Source organism: Aotus nancymaae, unplaced genomic scaffold, assembly GCF_030222135.1.
Source record: "Aotus nancymaae isolate 86718 unplaced genomic scaffold, 86718_ANA_hifiasm-v0.15.2.pri h1tg000033l, whole genome shotgun sequence".
Classification (NCBI taxonomy): Eukaryota; Metazoa; Chordata; class Mammalia; order Primates; family Aotidae; genus Aotus; species Aotus nancymaae.
In genome coordinates, this window is record NW_026988447.1 from 57727436 (window position 1) to 57745379 (window position 17944).

The window sequence follows — 17944 nt, forward strand, 5'->3', positions numbered from 1 at the left end:
TATATGCCAGTACACTGAGTTCTGAGGATCCATAGATAAATACTCTAGGAGCTTATGGTATAGAAGCTAGAGAGACATTAAAACAATAACAGAAAAAAGTTGTTTGGGAGCAGAATAGAGAAGCTACAGATGCTGTTCTTTATAATAGTGTTTTCTATATTATAAAGCTTTCCAGGACAGGATTTTTATATCAGACTTCGTGCTGTTAGGTCTTTTACACAGAGGGGGGTAAATGATGTGCTTACCTTGGTGCTTCCATGCTGTTCCTGTACCTGCAAATTCAGGGTTCCATATCAGGGAACAGGATTCACTATAGATTTTGGGGGGCTTTTGTAAGATCTGAAAAATTTGAAGCATCCTGCAATTGTGATCCTAATTAATTCCCACCCACTGCAGAGATGGTTCGGCCCTAAGCACTAGCGCTGCTCTCTTTCATGTTTTCTGTGTAGAAATCAGGTGGATATGGCTGAGAAAGGGCAGGTGAATACGGTTGCCTTTTTGGGATGTATAGCTGGCCACCAACCCCTGTTTATGGACCAGAAGCCCTCGTTCCAAGCAACTACAGAACATCTGGGAAAGAGCAGGCATTTTATTTTTATTTGTGTTAGTCTCTGTGAACTCCAGAATGCTTCTGGTAGGCATTCAGAGTTCTGTGTTCAGATTCTGCCTCATTGCCTAGCAGTTGTATGTATGTGGGGAAATCACTTTTCTCTCTAAGGCTCATGGACAATTGGTGAGGATATTGATGGTACTTAAAGCATAACATTTTATTTTAAAAGTGAAATGAGATAAGATGCTTAAGGCACTTTAAACTGTATTGGCATGTAGTAAGAGTTTAAGCTGCTGATATGGTTTGAGTGTGTCCTCCCAAATCCCATCTTGAATTGTAGTTCCCATATTTCCCACATGTCATGGGAGGGATCCAGTGGGAAGTAATAGAATCATGGGGGTGGTTTCTCCCATGCTGTTCTTGTGATAGTAAGTTCTCATCAGATCTGATGGTTTTGTAAGGGGCTTCCCCTTTTGCTTAGTTCTCATTCTCTCTTTTGCTGCCATGTGAAGAAGGACGTGTTTGTTTTCTTCCCCTTCCACCATGATTTTAAGTTTCCTGAGACCTCCTCAGCTATGGGGAACTATGAGTCAATTGAACCTCTTTTCCTTATAAATTACCCAATCTCAGGTATTTCTACATACCCAATGAGATGAAATCAGCGTGGTAATGTCTTATTACTGTACTTTTAATGATAAGCAGTGTGGTAATACAAGGGTCTTAATTTTTGTTGTGTGAACTGAAGCTAGACTATTTGTGTGAAGGTTAAAGCAAGAATATCTGTTTATGCCTAAGCTCTTTTTTCTGAAATTTGCAGTGTTATGAACTTAATAAAATGGATGAAGAATTGGAGGCCTCAGATGGGCCACCCACTCTTCAGTGCTCCATAGTTCTTACCTAGTCTGTTTCATTCAGTCACATTTCTTTCTTGGCTCCTTTAGGGTTTTTGAGTGTGGGGTCCTTTTCCCCTTTTGTACTTTACTCCTGAACTGAAGCAAATATTTAGCTTAAACTACTTATACAAAAACATCTGTGAGTGCTATACTTGGTGCTGCCTGTACAACAGCTCATTTCTCTTCTTTTTTGCTAACATGTTTTAGGCCCAATATACAGGAATGAATAATGATTGATATAAGTCAATAATGATGCCCTTTCTTTGTTGTCAATGTGTGATTTAAAGGTCTGTGTGTTAAGTCATTTCTGGCCATTGAGATGTAAGGGAGAGAGGGTTTTCAGGAAAGATGTTTTTTTCTGATAGTTTGGCTTATGCCAAACAAATTCTCTTTTTTTCCACCCTTCTCTTTCTTCCCATTTTTGATGCTGTCATGTGAGGACACAGTGGTTTGGTGTTCCTGCAGCCATTTTGTATTCATGCAAATTCCAAGTATGCTAACTTCTGTCCTTATACTGTGAGTTTCTCATCCAACCATGCAGTCATTTATCTCCAGATCTTATTCAAAGAGATAACATATATTCAAATTATTTAAGGTACTTCTAGTTGGATTTTCTGTTATTTGCAACCAGAAGCATCTGGTAGTTTATTATAAGCACACTTCCCTTTTTTTGCTGGCGAACAGAAACATATTTAATGGAGGACTTGCTGAGACCATGTTATTTAATTTTTTGCCAAAATTTTGAATTCATATCTGGAACTGATGTTAATAGATTAATTGTTGGCACTGTTGAAAGGGTCTTATCAAGGAATTATCATTCATAATTAGGGACTTTCATATTACATCTGTTTTGCATCCTTCTTTTGTGAGCCAAACATTTTAAATCATTTAGAGAATTTGTTACATAATGAATGATTGCAACTTTGTTTAAAGTAGCTGAGAGCCAGTTATTAGCCTTACACCAAACAACAAAAATTGGAGTGTTATTCTATTTTTCCATTTTTATACTGGGGCAAATAAGCAACAGACTGAGGAGTTGACTTTGTAGTTCTTGTTCACTCTTTGAGAAAGCCAGTAACAAGTCAGTTCTGATGTGTTCAGGAGAGAGAAAGTGGGGAATTAATTTATCTTCTTAATCTAAGATTTCTCTTCTTAACTCTTCCTCTTTCTCCTCCCCTTATCTTCGAAGGACTTTGATTACCCCATGTAGGGTACTGTCCCTTACGTGACATTATCAGTTTGGCTATTCTTAAGACCATTCTGTAGCTGGAAGGATTGGGAAGTTTTTAATACCCACATCAGTGATTTCAAGGTGATACATTTCCAGATGGCGAGTTCTTTGCATTACTGATGATTGACCAATATCCTGGAGGGGAGGAATGCGTTTCACTTAAGTCAAGTAAGAGCCTGTTAGTGTTTATTGAACACAGAACATTGGTGTCCTGCTGATTGCAAAGGGAAGAACTGACATAATTTCTTTCAGACTAGTATGTGGTAGTACAGTGTTGAATAAATCTGAGAAAGCTTCGTAGAGTTGCTGAATTACAAACTACATTTTAAGTGAGTCAATGGAGACATCGGAAGGATGTTTTAGGTAAAGTTGGGGGTGGTACATGAGAAAGCTGAGGCAGAAGCGGATCTGTGTTTGGCTCTGAAGTTGATAGTGGATTGATCAGTGGCAGCAAGCCAGAGATGTTGTGAGCTGAGAGTGGATGAGGGGTACCTTTGTCAGTCAGGTCCCAGCAGGAAGCAGAAGGCACACTCAGATGAGGCTTTGAGCATAATTTAATGAAGCAAGTATTTAAAGAAGGGTGGTCAGGGTTAAAGGAACCTACAAGAAATTGCTGAGGTGTCCAGTGACTAGTGGCATTGGGTAGCATCAGCCAGTCCCAAAGAGGTGAGAGCAGGAAGCAGTGTTTCTGCAGCCAGATGGGAGCTGCAGCTGTGGGAGGGCCGCTGGGCGGAAGCTGGTTGCAGGTTGCTGGCACAGCTGGAATCACAGTGCTGAGGCAGATGCTAGTGGGGGCAAGAGCTCCCCCCAAACTTTTCTCCCTCCATCCTCTGGTTGCCTGTTAATGCCTCCCACCCTCGAGGCAGAAGGACAACAGCCCCTTCTAGGGGAAGCCCTGAGGGACCCCTGCGTTCCCTGCCCCAGGACATCAAGAGAATAGATGGGAAGGTGAATGGCAAATAAGCGGCACAGAACCCAGTTGGCACAAAGCTTTATAGTCAACATCTTACTTTAATTTGGAAGCATTTTTAGTCATGAGAATAGAAAACAGTTCATTGCTGCCATACTTTAGACTATGAGAATACCAGTTTGTGAAAAATTCTAGTATCTTTATATTCACTCAAGTGGCCCATCTCTGTCTTATTCCTTTATTTCTCCCCCCTCTCTTAAGCAGTTTGAGTAAAAGAAAGACTGGTAGTTTACGATAATCCCAAGGGAGGAGGGGAGAGAAGATTGCTTTGTTCTTCCAGGTCCTTTCACAAAAACTCCCATAAAAGCAAACATTGGTAATCCCAGCACTTTGGGAGGCCGAGACGGGTGGATCACGAGGTCAAGAGATCGAGACCGTCCTGGTCAACATGGTGAAACCCCGTCTCTACTAATACAAAAAATTAGCTGGGCATGGTGGCGCGTGCCTGTAATCCCAGCTACTCAGGAGGCTGAGGCAGGAGAATTGCCTGAACCCAGGAGGCGGAGGTTGCGGTGAGCCGAGATCGCGCCATTGCACTCCAGCCTGGGTAACGAGCGAAACTCCGCCTCAAAAAAAAAAAAAAAAAAAAAAAAAAAAAAAAAGCAAACATTGAACACACAACTCTTAGCAACCCTAGAACCATTATCTTGTTTAGCTACTACAGTGATTTAGGAAAAATCAGAAATGTCTGTTTTTGGAGCTTTGGGTAGAGAGGCAAATAGAAACCTTGGGTGGGATGGCAAGAAAGGAATCACTAATGACTGCTCTGTGTAGGGGAGTCTTCCAGTGAAGTTAGGAGGAAGGAAGCAGGAAGACGTTGTCGTTCTCTGTTCAGTGGTTGTGGTGGATACTGGGCTCTGGCTGTGGGCTGGAATGCAAAACACAGTTCTGGAAGTCTGAGGAAGGGTGACTAGGATTTAGGAGCATGATCCTGCTCATCACCTCATTTATTTATTTGCTGAGCTGCAGTTTTCTTTGGATGCTCAGCTTGAAAAGAGTAGAGTTTGGGTGGCTCTGCACTGTGCCATGACAGTCCTTGCTGGCCACATCACTAGATGAAGTGGCCTGTGGCTTGTCCTACATGTGTCCAGGGAATGCTGATATTTTCATTGCCTTTCCTGTCACACATGTATGCTCAGGAAAACCTTCTTCACTTTCTTGTTCCTGTTATACTTGCTGGAAGGAAAGGGATCAGACTTCACTTGTTTCCGTAGTGCACTGACTCCTGGACTAGATGATAGGGAATCCAGAGGAAAGGGAGAGAACTTGCACTAGTGGGAAGTGTCTCCACATAGATGTGCAGGACAGGAGAAGGAATAGGCTTTGGGGGCCAGACCCAAATTTGACTTGGGATGTGACAGTAATAGGAAAGGTAGAAGAATTGAGGAAAGAGGCAGGTAATGAGCAATGTGTATTAAATGGCTTTTGTAATGTGTCTGTCTGATGAACTGGAAGGCAGGACTTAGAGATGTGGCTAAGGTAAGCCATCTGTTCGTGTGCAGTAATTGAACCCAGGTGCGGGGGTAAGCCTCCTGAATGAGTCTGTAAAGAAGGAATTTCATAGGGCCCAGCAGTAAGCCTTGTGGCTCTAAGAGGACCACAAGATGTCAGAAACAGGTGGTTAGACCAGAATGGCCAAGTGGAATACAAATGTCATATGTTTGATAATAGCTGCGCAAAAACGTATGCAACAAAGAGAAAAACTTGACAGGGAGGGCAGTGCCTGTCCTTGCTGTTGTCAGAGTGTGTCTTTATTCACCAGTGTGTAGATCGTGGTCTGCCAGATGAGCCTTCTTCAGATGTCCCCATTATTCATTGAGCACTTCCTTTCTTAATGGTACAAAAACGTGTTCCAGCTCATGTTGTACTTTCCTTGTCCCAGCTGTAAAAGCTGCCGTTCGCCAAGGAGCTCTAGTTGATATAAGTGGGGAATGGTATTTAGAAGTGAAAATTTGGGCTTTTGTTTTGCTCCTTGCCACTGGGTCGTCATCGTCTATAGGACCAAACAATGGTCCTACAAAAAAAAAGTGGACAAAACTAAGAGATGTGCACATATATATACACACATACATATATACACACGTGTATATGTACATTTAAATTTGTATGTATTCTTGTAGCTGTTTATATAGCTTAAAATCATGACATCACACTCATATTTTCATCCAATACCATGTAGTCTATTCTAGCCATTCTCCTTTCTGTATGTATGCTTGCCTTCTACAGTGAGAACCCTGGCTCTCGTTACTCTCAGTATATTGACTTACTGGCTCTACCTTCCTGTATGTAAACAGTCTCCCAGTCCAACAGGCTGTCTTCTGGGCTTTGGCCCTCCTGACCTCAATCTCCACTTATTCTCCTTGGCCCTGGTGCTGCAGACTTGTGCTGGGCAAGAACCCCCGACCTCCTCCCAGTGCAATGATTCACTTCAGCCCAGGTGTAGGATTCATTAGTGCTTAGCAATTGTTATGTTGTGGTTTAAGCTGTTTATGAAGAAGGGGCAGTGTAAAGTGACAGGATGAGAGGTGAGAGAACTGAGTGATGAGATTTAGGCCAGAATCAGAGTGGGCCGATTAACATCAGGCAGTAATCCTCTGAATTAAAGAATACTGATACTCCTATAAAGGAATATTAATACCTCTGTGTTCAGGAGATATTCTTCATCTGTCTTTTTAACTGTAATATAATACAGTCAGGAAGTAAAATTGATTCTTGATCTTGTGGGAGGGGAATTCTATAGTTCTAGTGGTCAAAAGGGATATTTTGGGATCTTTTATGTCCATATGTAAAACAAAATTTGAAGTACATTCAGAAGGATAGAAAAATGTTAGGTCTATTTCTCTCCTTCCATCCCAAAGCAAAATAATTTTAAGTGCTTGTATATTAAGACTTTTCTGTTCTTTGTACCAATGTCATATCAGCTATTTCCTTTGTGAAAATGAGCCCTGTTCTGTTCATGTATAAAAGTAACTTGAGGACTTCCAAGAATAATGATCATGCTATAAATCTTGGATTTTACAGGATGTGGCAAAACAGAAAAAATCTTAGTTAAGTAGGATGCCACAGTCTTCCTGTGATACCTTTTGTTATGATGATAGAAGAGGGTCAGAATTGAAAATAGATTAAGATGTACTGTTTGGCTTACAGATTGTTGAGAGAGGCTGTTTCTCTGTCTGAGTTGAGCTTGGATCAGCATGGCATCAGGTATTGTGAGGGTAGCAAAATACAGAGCTCCTTTAACTGGATTAGAAAGGTCTCCTAGCAAGCACCATGTAGGAATGAAGCCAGGGTTGTAAGCAGGAGATATGGAGTTAACCGGTTTCATCTGTCTAGTAGTTTTCATTGTTTTAAGGGATATTGTTGTTGCTAAATTATAATCCAAAATTCCGACCTTGGATCATTAAACAAAATATGGTTCTAGTCAAGCAAAGTAATCGTTGTAAGTGAGCATATTTGGACAGTAAGTAAATTTTTCAAACTACAAATATCTGTCTCTACCTTTCTGTTTCCCTTAATAAAGCATTATCTTAGGTCCTTTGGAGGGATTGATTTGGTGGGTAACTGAGGCACAGACCCAAAATGTGTATCTATGGTAAGCAGATGATCCCGGATCTTAGGACCAGAATGTCTGATGATTGCTCTCATTTCCCATGAATGCACAAAAGTAATTCTTATAAATCCATGACTGTAATATTGCATATCCTCAGATAAGTATGATTTACTTAATATTGTACAGTAGAAGTATAGGTCAAGTTATCCTAGAGTTAATGATCAAAGCAGTACATACTTTTTCTTTCTTTCTTTTTTTTTAAACCAGTTTTCTGATTTCTGAGTATGCATATGTTTGCTTAATCCTAACTATCAAGTTTTGAGAAAAATTGCTTATCCTTTGGAAGGTAATCTGTTAGAAACATGCTGTTCCTAACTCTGGAAATTCTCTTTTCAGATGCTGTATTTGCATTTCAATTACGCAACCCAGTGCACAATGGACATGCCCTGTTAATGCAGGATACCCATAAGCAACTTCTAGAGAGGGGCTACCGGCGCCCCGTCCTCCTCCTCCACCCTCTGGGTGGCTGGACAAAGGATGACGATGTTCCTTTGATGTGGCGTATGAAGCAGCATGCTGCAGTTTTGGAGGAAGGAGTCCTGAATCCTGAGACGACTGTGGTGGCCATCTTCCCATCTCCCATGATGTATGCCGGACCAACTGAGGTAGACGGCTTGTAAGATTTTCATTGCGGCAGTGTTAAAGCCACTCTTACTAACACAGCTAGCATCACCATCCGATTGCTTTTTCTCTGCTGTGTAGACCTGTTCCAAACATTTAGCATACACAACATCCTCTGCTGCACATTAGGGATGTTCCCTGGATGTTAGGGGCAGCCTTGAGAAAGGAAAGGTGGGGAGAGGTTTCACTTGCTGTTGTGGGTCTTGGTCTCAGTTTGAAGGAGGGGTTGTTCTCTGCAGACAGGGCTGGGTGTGGTTGGAAAGTATGCCACAAGCTCCTCTTGTAACTGCTAGCCACATTGCAGACACAACTCCAACAACATTGATCTTGTCCCAGTTCCAGAGTTCTAGGTCCTTGTTAAAGAGGCTGAGACAATCCTCCTGTCTCAGCCTCTCAAGTAGCTGGGACCACAGGGATGCGCCACCATGCCAAGCTATTTTTTTTATTTTTTGTAGAGACAGGGTCTTGCCATGTTGCCCAGGTTAGTCTCAAGCTCCTGTGCTGAAATGGCCCTCCCACCTTAGCCTCCCAAAGTGCTAGGATTACAGGTGCCTGGCCATTAGTTTTTAAAAATAGCAAATACATAATCAAAATTAAAAAGGACAATTAATTCATGAGCTAATGACAGGGCATCATGTACCACAGATTATGATTAATCCAATTTTGTGCATCTGAGGTCCATGTGAGATACTTTTAGGAAATAATATTAATTTACATTCCCACCATGTTTTAACTTTTTCCAAGTAAATGGTGGAGCATTTTATTAAGGTCCAAATTTACTGACAAAATTAACAAGATATGTTATCTACACATCATTTAAAATAAACCCAAACAAAGAAATACATTTCCTACAACGTAGCTCATATTTTACCTAATTTGGTTCATAGGGTTCCTAATTCACACTTCTTAAATGTATTTCAAAGTATATGAACCACAAGATTTTGTATACATTATACAAGTTGGAAAGAAAATTAAAAGATGGCTAAATTTTGTAAAATATTCACAAGATCTAAAATTTCCACAATATTCTAAACATAGTTTTAAAGTTTTTCTATAATTTTTACTTTTCCTTCTTTTATATTCTACTGGCCTTGACTAAACATAAATACACTTCTTTAGACAGACAGACTTCAATTTCCAGTTCCTTGACCAAAGAAACCTATTGGCTGAAAAAGACATGTTCCCTAAAGATGACTGCTAAAAACAAAAAGTGAGAGAAAAAACTCGAGGGAAAAAAATCCAAACTTTTACACTTGGGAATTTTATTCCCAAGCATTAATATGGTATACGTTTGCTGATCTTTTTTCACTAGGGTACAGCTTAAAATAAACTAAAATAATTAAAGGGAAAAATATCTCCAGTAATATGATTCTTTTTGTCATCAATAAAGCCAAGAAGATGCTCATCCAACATGTCAATTCAATGACCACATAAAAGTTGCATTTAAAAGCAGACCAAAAATTAAGGGAAATAGGTGGAGCTAAATAAGGACCGTTTTTCTCTGTATACTTCCAATCTCCTACAAACTGTTTTTATGATAAAGTGAGGCACTTAAAGCAAACAAAAAGGAGAAACAATAGGAAGTGAACAGTGAGCTAACATTTCAAAAATAAAACACTAACGTAAATTTATATGCTAGTAATAACTCTATAGAAAGAATTCTACATGCTGGAACCATGAAACTAAAAAGTTACATAATAAACATTACTTTATAAGACTTTAAAATATTCTTATCACCGAAAATAGCACAACTGTTGCATTTTCTGGAAGCTGTGGTGTTTCCTGGACTTACTGACATAGGTATACAGAGACCCTGGCTTAGGACGTGTGCTTCTCTGTTTATCTTGTCAGTCACAAACTTTCAAGCTTCCAGCACTTAAAAATCAGTGACAAAGCAGGCATGTGAGTGTACAGTGATTACCTTTTTAGACAGAAAACTGGGTATAAGATATCTAAAAGGCAAGATTTTGATAGCATGTCAAAAAAATTCAAGCAATTTCAATTCCAGAAATATTATGAAGCAAATATGCAAAAAGGTTCATTTCAGTATTTATTACAGGGTTGTCAAAAGACAGAAACTAACCCAAAGATCCTTCAACTGGGTGTTGTTATTGAATTAAATTCCTTAACAGCAGGGAACTGTATCATCATTAAAATCAAAGATCAATATTTAACATAAAAAGTTATTTGTAACACAGGAAGTTTAAGAAGCAGTTTAACAACACAAAATACATACAAAAATGTTGGGGAGAAATGAAACAAACGTTCTAGGCTTTGATCTCTATCACAACCATCAAGCCCTAGAGAATCTGATTTTGGAAAATCACCCGCTGAATTCGCTTACTAGTGAAATGACGGCAGACATGCAACTCAAGGAAGAGGAGGAATGAGAGTGATAAGGCCGTCTTACACTCCCGAAACAGAATAATGAAACCCCCAATGTGGACCTGATTCACTATGTGGTACAAAATTTCCATACTGCCTTGTTCAAGAAAATGAAAAAGCAGAGGAAGACAGGAGGATCAAATTTAAATAAATAATACTGAGGTTCCACAATTATCTCTTTTTACCTTTAGATAGGATTTAAGAATTGTCTTATCAAAATGGAAGGCAGAATATGGGCTACTAAAAATAAATAATTGTACTTGAAATAAAGAGATATTTGTTTCAGAATTTCCTTCCCAAGGACACTCATGGAGCTAAGGTTTACTCGAATTTTTACCTAATTTCCATAATGTGAGTCATACAAGTAAGAATTAGTGATGTTTTACCACCCAACAGTGAGAATAGGAGAGTAGTTCCTGGTCCAAATTAAAGTCAACACTTTAAAAAAATATATCTATGAAAATTTTAATTCTATAATGGCTTCTCCTTGCTATCCATCATAGATAGGTTAATTAAGATATCACATGACTAACAGGTCAATGATCGCTGACGGATAAGAACCTCAGTTCCATATCTCCACACACATTTGTAATATAAAATTCTTCAGAGTTAGAATTGTTCTAGATTCATCCCAATATGGCATGTTATCTAGAAGTTTCTTAACCTCTTTTAATTCATGCCCCTTTTTATAAACCTAAAAGTCTCATTTCTTCCAAATCCATTTGAAAATAGTATCTATCACTTATCTCCCACTTCCACATCTGGCAAAGACTTTGGTAAATTTTATTTTCAGTAGTTGCTAAAACAAAAACAAATTAAAAGCCTACTTTTCAAATTTGAAGTTACATTATAAAACTATAAAATGGATTATTATACTGCTTACATATAATACCACTACCATTAAACCATTCTCTCCCTACACCCAATGGCTGAGAAATTTCAATGTTCCAGAAGTCTGGCAGATTAGATATACAATATTTTCAATTTTTCTGAATTAAAAATACTGAGAAGAATAAATTGAACATTTAAGTCCCAATTAAGTGGCCTATTTCTTTATAGCTTCACACCAAAATCTGCATTTATTTAAGTGTAATAAATTTTATTAAAGTCAACATTCTGTAAGGCCAACTTTATATACTCAAAAGGTTTATAAAAGAACATCAGGCACAGAAACTATATTTTTTAGTAATTGTTTGAATGTTACTTTCTAGACTGTCAAAAATGTATTTGTTTTAATGCTATAAAAATTCTCTAGGAATTACCCAGGGACTCAGTGTAAATTTAAAAAAAAGAATTATCTTTAAAGAGTAAATAAATAAATAAATAAATAAAATTCTTTAGGAAGTCAAATGCATTACCTAATTTTGCCATGTAAAAAATCTACACCTTAATTAATCTTAAGAATTCCATATTAAAATATTCCTTATCTTGGTTGTACATTATCTAGTATTAACACACTTTCTTGAAATTCCTAAACTATAGTGACCTGCCTCTTGACTTTGCAGAGACAGGAATTATTTTAAACTCTTCAAGCTGACTGGGAGAATCTAGACAGGCAAGTGAAAGACAAGGTTCATCCTCTCATCATACAGATTCCTGATACTATGGCTTTTGTTCTTCTTTGTATTAATACAACTGATATTCTAAGTGCTTCTGTTATGTTCTATCACTCTGTACTGGTACTGAACACTGGTCTCATGAGAGTCACATTTCTGGTTCGCAATACAAAAATTATGAAATTTACTTAGACGTTTCATACTTCATCTTGTAGGAGAGAATTAAATATACCTTACAAAAACTCTTGTCATACAATTTTAAGAGCTGAAAGGGAGTCTAGATGATGGAATCTGAATTCTTCATTTCGTATATGAGGCCCAATACAAGACATACAGAATTTCCCCAAAATTTCCTTTACCTTTAAGGATAATGTTTCAATCTCCAAAAAGATATACCTCAAGTGTAAGAGCTGTAGTTTTTCAGAACAATCAGCAACCAAACTAATTTTATTCTTGGAAGTGACCTTGCCCTGGCTGAGCTCAGACCCCCTAGTCAGGTGAGAACAGTATCAGCCCTCCCAGAGTGGGGGCTCGGAGTGGAGACAGCAAGCCTGGCAAGGCTCAGAATCGACCTCCCCTTCTTGCCTCCCAAACCCAGGGGCCCTCAAAAAGTTCTCTGCCCTCCCACTGATTATTATTTTAAGAAAACAGAGGAAAGCAACCATGATGATAAGGTACTGGAAACTATTTCATGAGGTCCTTCACTAGGGTGAGAAGAAGAAATTAAAATAGGTAACAATTACCAAGCTCTTCCTAATATGCCAGTCACGGTACAAAATATTTTATAAATATTTAATGTTTATAGCAAATCAATAAGATAGTTATTATTCCTGTTTTACAAATAAGAAAACAGGGACTTGGAGAATTCAAATAACATATCCTAGCTGCAAAATGAACTAGTGAAGGACCAAGTCTTTGGACCTGGATCTGTGCAACCCCAAAACCCACACATTCCTATTCATCCTAAGCTACTGACACTGTGTCAAGGACGTTTAGGGAAGAAACTGTATAGATTATCTAGCTGGGAAATCAGGAAAACGTGAAAAATCAGACTAACAGACAATATCTGAGTTTGATGCAGCTTTAGTAAGAAACAAGCAAGAATGAATTCTGAACTGAAAATCTATCAGGAGAAAAAAATGACATCTTTTTCCCTGTGAAAAGCAATCTATCACCTGCAAAATCTGGTGTTTCCTAATGAAGTAAGTTCAGCTCTCAAGACAAACATAAGCTAAAAGTATAAAATAGACTACAGGGATCCCCAAAATTACTTTCAAAGAAAATCAATACACTCTAAATATATTTGTGACACAGGCCCACAACTGCTTATTCAAAATTCTGAAATCTAAAAACCCAGTTTTGTAACTCACTTGGTAGCAAAACCTGATCAAAACCAAGGAAGTTTCAGTTGGTCTTTTTGCTGATCGTATTTGTGAGAAAAGTCACTCACTTTGCTATAGGAATATTAATGTGCTTTAACATGGAGGTACTGTCCCAGATCCATCAGGAGAATTAATACATAATCCTAAAAATGTTGATAAGAGATTGTGACTGTGTCATACTACTCAAGAAACTTTGGAACAAGATAAATAAGAAGACAAAATTGTCAAAGACTCCCAAAGATAGTCAAAGGTACAAATAAAACTTAGGTGTCTACAGCTTGTATAATTAGACTCAGATCTCAAGAAGTAACATCAGTTGCTAGAGCTCTTGGACGTGTGTAGAGGGAAGAACAAGTTTATATCCTAACAGACACCCTACTCCCTGCTGCAGATACTGGTGTAAAGCACGGCCTACTTAAACAAGCACACTGGCATCCATGTCAGAGTGTGTTCTACTGCCCCTGGTGAAGAGCATCCACTCGCTTACACAGAATCAGTTTCTTTTATAGAGTCATTTAACAATGCATGAGTAACTTTCATGGCAAAGGATAATCTCTACCTCCAACTGCATTTTCCCCTAAATTCAACTGATAATTCTCATTAAAACTTCATAAACCCAGGATATAGCTGTTAGTAGCATATATCCACATTCTCAAATACATCTTACCTTTGACACTTTCATGTCACAGGTCTTAGAAAGCATTATTTATCCTTTACAAAAATGGACTTAGTATGCAGTGAGATGAGACAAATAGAATTTCCTACATAGTCAATTAATACCTCACAAAGTGTGTATCTATAACACCATTTTAGCATTAGAAAGTTAACACTCCCTCCACATTCTCCTGAAATGGAATTTAGGATGCAAGCCATAAAATCTTTACAGACTGGAAAATCAGGAACATCCTGTTGATAACCAAATAGGCTTAACAGCTGCTCATGGTTCTGAAAAGCACTTGTGCTAAGGAAACAAATCTGGTACCAATACCTTCTAAATGACCTACAGAAAACGATTAAAGGAAGAGTCATTGTTTTCATTTTATTATTATTAGTTGGCAAATAAGCATTACTGACAGACTTTTTCCTGATGTCACTGGAAATGCTACAAAAATGAGGGTTTTTTTTTATTACAAAAAAGTCTTCACTTATGGCTGCAAATAAGCCAAATAAGTCAAACACACAAGTTAGGCCCTAGAGAAAAAGAGATACTTTTCCTAAGCAGCTCAATCCAACAGCCTAAATACTGCCAGGCCAAAAACATTAAAACACTTCATGGTCTGAAATATTAAGATGTTTACTAGAATTCTAAAGCTTATTCTTCACAAGTTCGGAAGTTAAAAACTGCCTTTTGCTCAGGCATCAGAGCTGGGCCTTCCTGAAAAGAACCACATCTCTTACACCCACAATTCACACTCCAGACAGAGATGGAGAGGCAGACACGGCTTTAATGTGCCTCTTAGTCTCCCTAGAAAACCCAGGAGCTCTGCAGGCACCCAGAACAACTAACTTCTTGGCCTTCCCTCCAAATGTCAAAGCACAAAGCGACTTTGAGGCTTCTTGGCAGGAAGGAGCCCTAGAAGGAAAAACAACAGACAGGCCCAAGTTTCAGTCCCAGTTCTGTGTCTCTCCTTGACCTAACACTAGTCAGGTTCCTCTGAGCACTCTAAGTCTTGACCTTCAGTGTCCATCCTTATCAGGCCTGCATTGCCCAACTGTAGCAAAAATCTTGCTAAGTTTGTTTATTGAGAATCCTCTATTTTCAGCATCTGCTCACCCTCATTATCTGATCAAATTCCTTATCTTCCACCCACCTCCCAGGTATCTGACCATCCTGGCCTGCCTTCAGCAAGAATCTTGTTTATCCCAGAATCCCCTACTTCCAATGTTTCCTCTCAGTAATTTTCCATCCACTTACCTCCACCCTGTCCTTGGCTATGAATCCCCACCTGTCCATGCTGTATTCAGAGTTGAGCCCAATTCTATACTGAAGTCTTTATTCTCCTGTTGCAGTATTCCCTGAATAAAATTCTGTTTTTATTACTTTAACCACTGTACAGCTCTGGTCTTCTTTGACAGACTACAGTTAAGTCACTTAGCCTCTCTGAGCTTCAGTAACCTCACTGGTCAAACAAGAATAAAACCTTCCTCACCAAGTTATGGAGTAACATAATGCATGCAAAGCAGCTATTCAGTGAGTGACACATGCAACAGGCACTCATAGAGTAGGTATTTTACATTTCTTTATATTATTAGCTTTACATATTATTAAACACCAAAGGATATCCCAAATCAGGCCTAGGACACATGCTCTGACATGAAGCCTATTGGGTGGCAGGTCATCCCAGGCTCCCTGCCATCATCAAAACTCTAAGACTTCATAGACTTAAAAAGCAGCCTTGAAATATAGATAGTTCCTTTGATGTGGGGCCAGAATCCTAGAAATGCTGAGAATTTGCAGCAAAGTAGTTTTTTAAAGGCAGCCAATTATATTAATTACCACATATTGTCATGAGCCAGGCAATGTGTTAAGTGATTTACATTGATCTGATTTGCTCCTCTCAACAACAGAAACATGGGCAGATATTACCAATACCATGAGTCGGGTAATGTAAGAATACAAAGATTAAGAACATGTATTATACAAAGAATATCGCAATCCACAACTCTAGGCTCTGATTTAAAAAAAAATAAGTTTGTTTATTTGGAGATTCCACCTCTAACAAATGTTGCCAGGCCATCCTAACTCACTGCTTTGGAACTCTTAGAGGATATTATAAGAATTTATTTCTAGTCTTTTCAAAAAAGATGTGGCTACATATTTTTAAAAATATTTTAATGTTATATAATATTAAAAATTATGTGAAATTATAATACAAAGCTCTGGAGCCAGATTACTTAGGTTGAGATTTTATGTCTACCATTTACTACTACTATGTGATCCTGAACAAAGTTTAACCTCCCTACTTCAAGCTCCTCATCTGTAAATTGTGAATAACAATAGTACCTACCCTCTTAGTATTATAAGGATTAATCCTTATAACCACTTACTGTGCACTTAAACACAGTCTAGAGAAGTCTCCAGAAGTCTAACCTGAGATTACAAACCAGCTGGTGGCAACCCAGGCCCAGAACTGTGCCTGAACTCTTCGACAACAGTCTTGTATTATTTCCTCTAGATCAGGCTCTTATGGGTGGTGAGCAGAGTTGAATCTGAGGCCAGGGAAGGACTTGCTGCAACGTGCAGACTGATAGGGTTCAGGACACACTCCCCCAGAATATGGCACCTTGGCATTTGAGAAAACAACAGAAGAAAGCAAGCCACTCTCACCTTCCCCTGAGGCAGACATAAAACCTAGTGGATCTTCCCCTGAAGTAGGTCATAAGACCCTTATTCCAGAGGTGCCCACCCTATACCTACAGGAAAGGAATGTGCCCATCTCTGAAAACACAAGGACACAGAGAAGAATCTAAACAAATAGGCTTTGCCCAGCTCCCCTGGCTGAACCTGGAATAAGCCATTTTTGCACCACTGCACTCCAACCTGGGTGACAGAGTGAAACTCTGTCTCAGAAACAATAAACTATTTAATGAACAACATAGAATTTCTCCTAAGCTGGTAAGTGTGACTTCTACCTAGCAAGTGCTTCTACCAATCCCATTCTTATGCTGCCATTCTCATCACCCACCCCCACCCCAGGTAATCTCTGTCCTGAATTTTGTATTTTTTCCCTTATCTTTACTCACATACACACTCTTATTTCATGTACGTATGCTTAAATGATATATTGCTTTGCTTTTCTTGCTTTCAACTTTATGTTGTGTTTTGGGACTTGCTTTTATCACTTATGGCACTATGGGTACACTTATGTTACTAAGATTCATGTGCTTATGCATGACATACATATGTCATATATGTGACATAGTATTTCATTCTGGGAAAATATGCCACAATTTGTCTGTTTCCCATTGTTAAGTATTTATGTTACTTCCTTTTTTATTGGATGTGTTCTGTTTTTGTTTTATATTGTTTTTATGCATGTGAGCAAAAGTTTCTTCTAGGAACGGAATTGCTGGATCCTGTGAAATGCAAATATCCAACTTGAGATGGTAATGTAAAATTATTTTTAAAAAAGATTATCAGTTTACACTCTCACACTCTAAGTGATAAAACTGAAATGATCGGAGAGAGATCCAAGATGGCTGACCACTAGCAGCTCGGGATTGTAGCTCCCAGTGAAAGTGCAGAGAAAGAGAGGACGCCACACTTTCAGTCGAATTTTTGTTGCTCACGGACCAGGAGATTCCCGGCGGAGGAGCCCCATGGGTCACCAGCGCGACTCTTGTGGCTGGCACGGCAGTTTTGCTGGCGCCTCAGCGTGGCAGTTCTCGGTACAGAGTGAGTGGGACTGGGTCCCCTTTTGGCCAATTCCCGGGCAGAAAAGCACCATCAATCTTAACACCGCTGTTTTGGCCGGTGTAGTGGATTGCTCAGATTCCGGTGCTGGGGATCAACAAGTTGGACGTCCACTCAGAAACCTAATTTGAAAGTTGGAAATCACAAAGATGACAGGTGGATAAATTTACAATGATGGGAAGATACCAGCGTAAAAAGGCTGAGAATACCCAAAATCAGAATGCCTCTCCCCCTACAGGGGATCACAGTTCCTCATCAGCAACGGAACAAGCCCTGATGGAGAACGAGTGCGTTCCGTTAACAGAAGTAGGCTTCAGAAGGTGGATGATAAG

General features: G+C 39.0%; 1 protein-coding gene across 2 annotated transcripts in view; it reads left to right on the plus strand.

Annotated features, from left to right (window-relative positions):
* Positions 1 to 17944, plus strand: part of PAPSS1 (3'-phosphoadenosine 5'-phosphosulfate synthase 1) — a 109730-nt gene that overhangs the window by 65831 nt on the left and 25955 nt on the right. For both annotated transcript variants that reach the window (XM_064384031.1, XM_064384032.1), the window contains exon 10: positions 7591 to 7859. In XM_064384031.1, coding sequence (XP_064240101.1) covers positions 7591 to 7859 — 269 coding nt within the window. The remainder of the gene's footprint in view (positions 1 to 7590; positions 7860 to 17944) is intronic.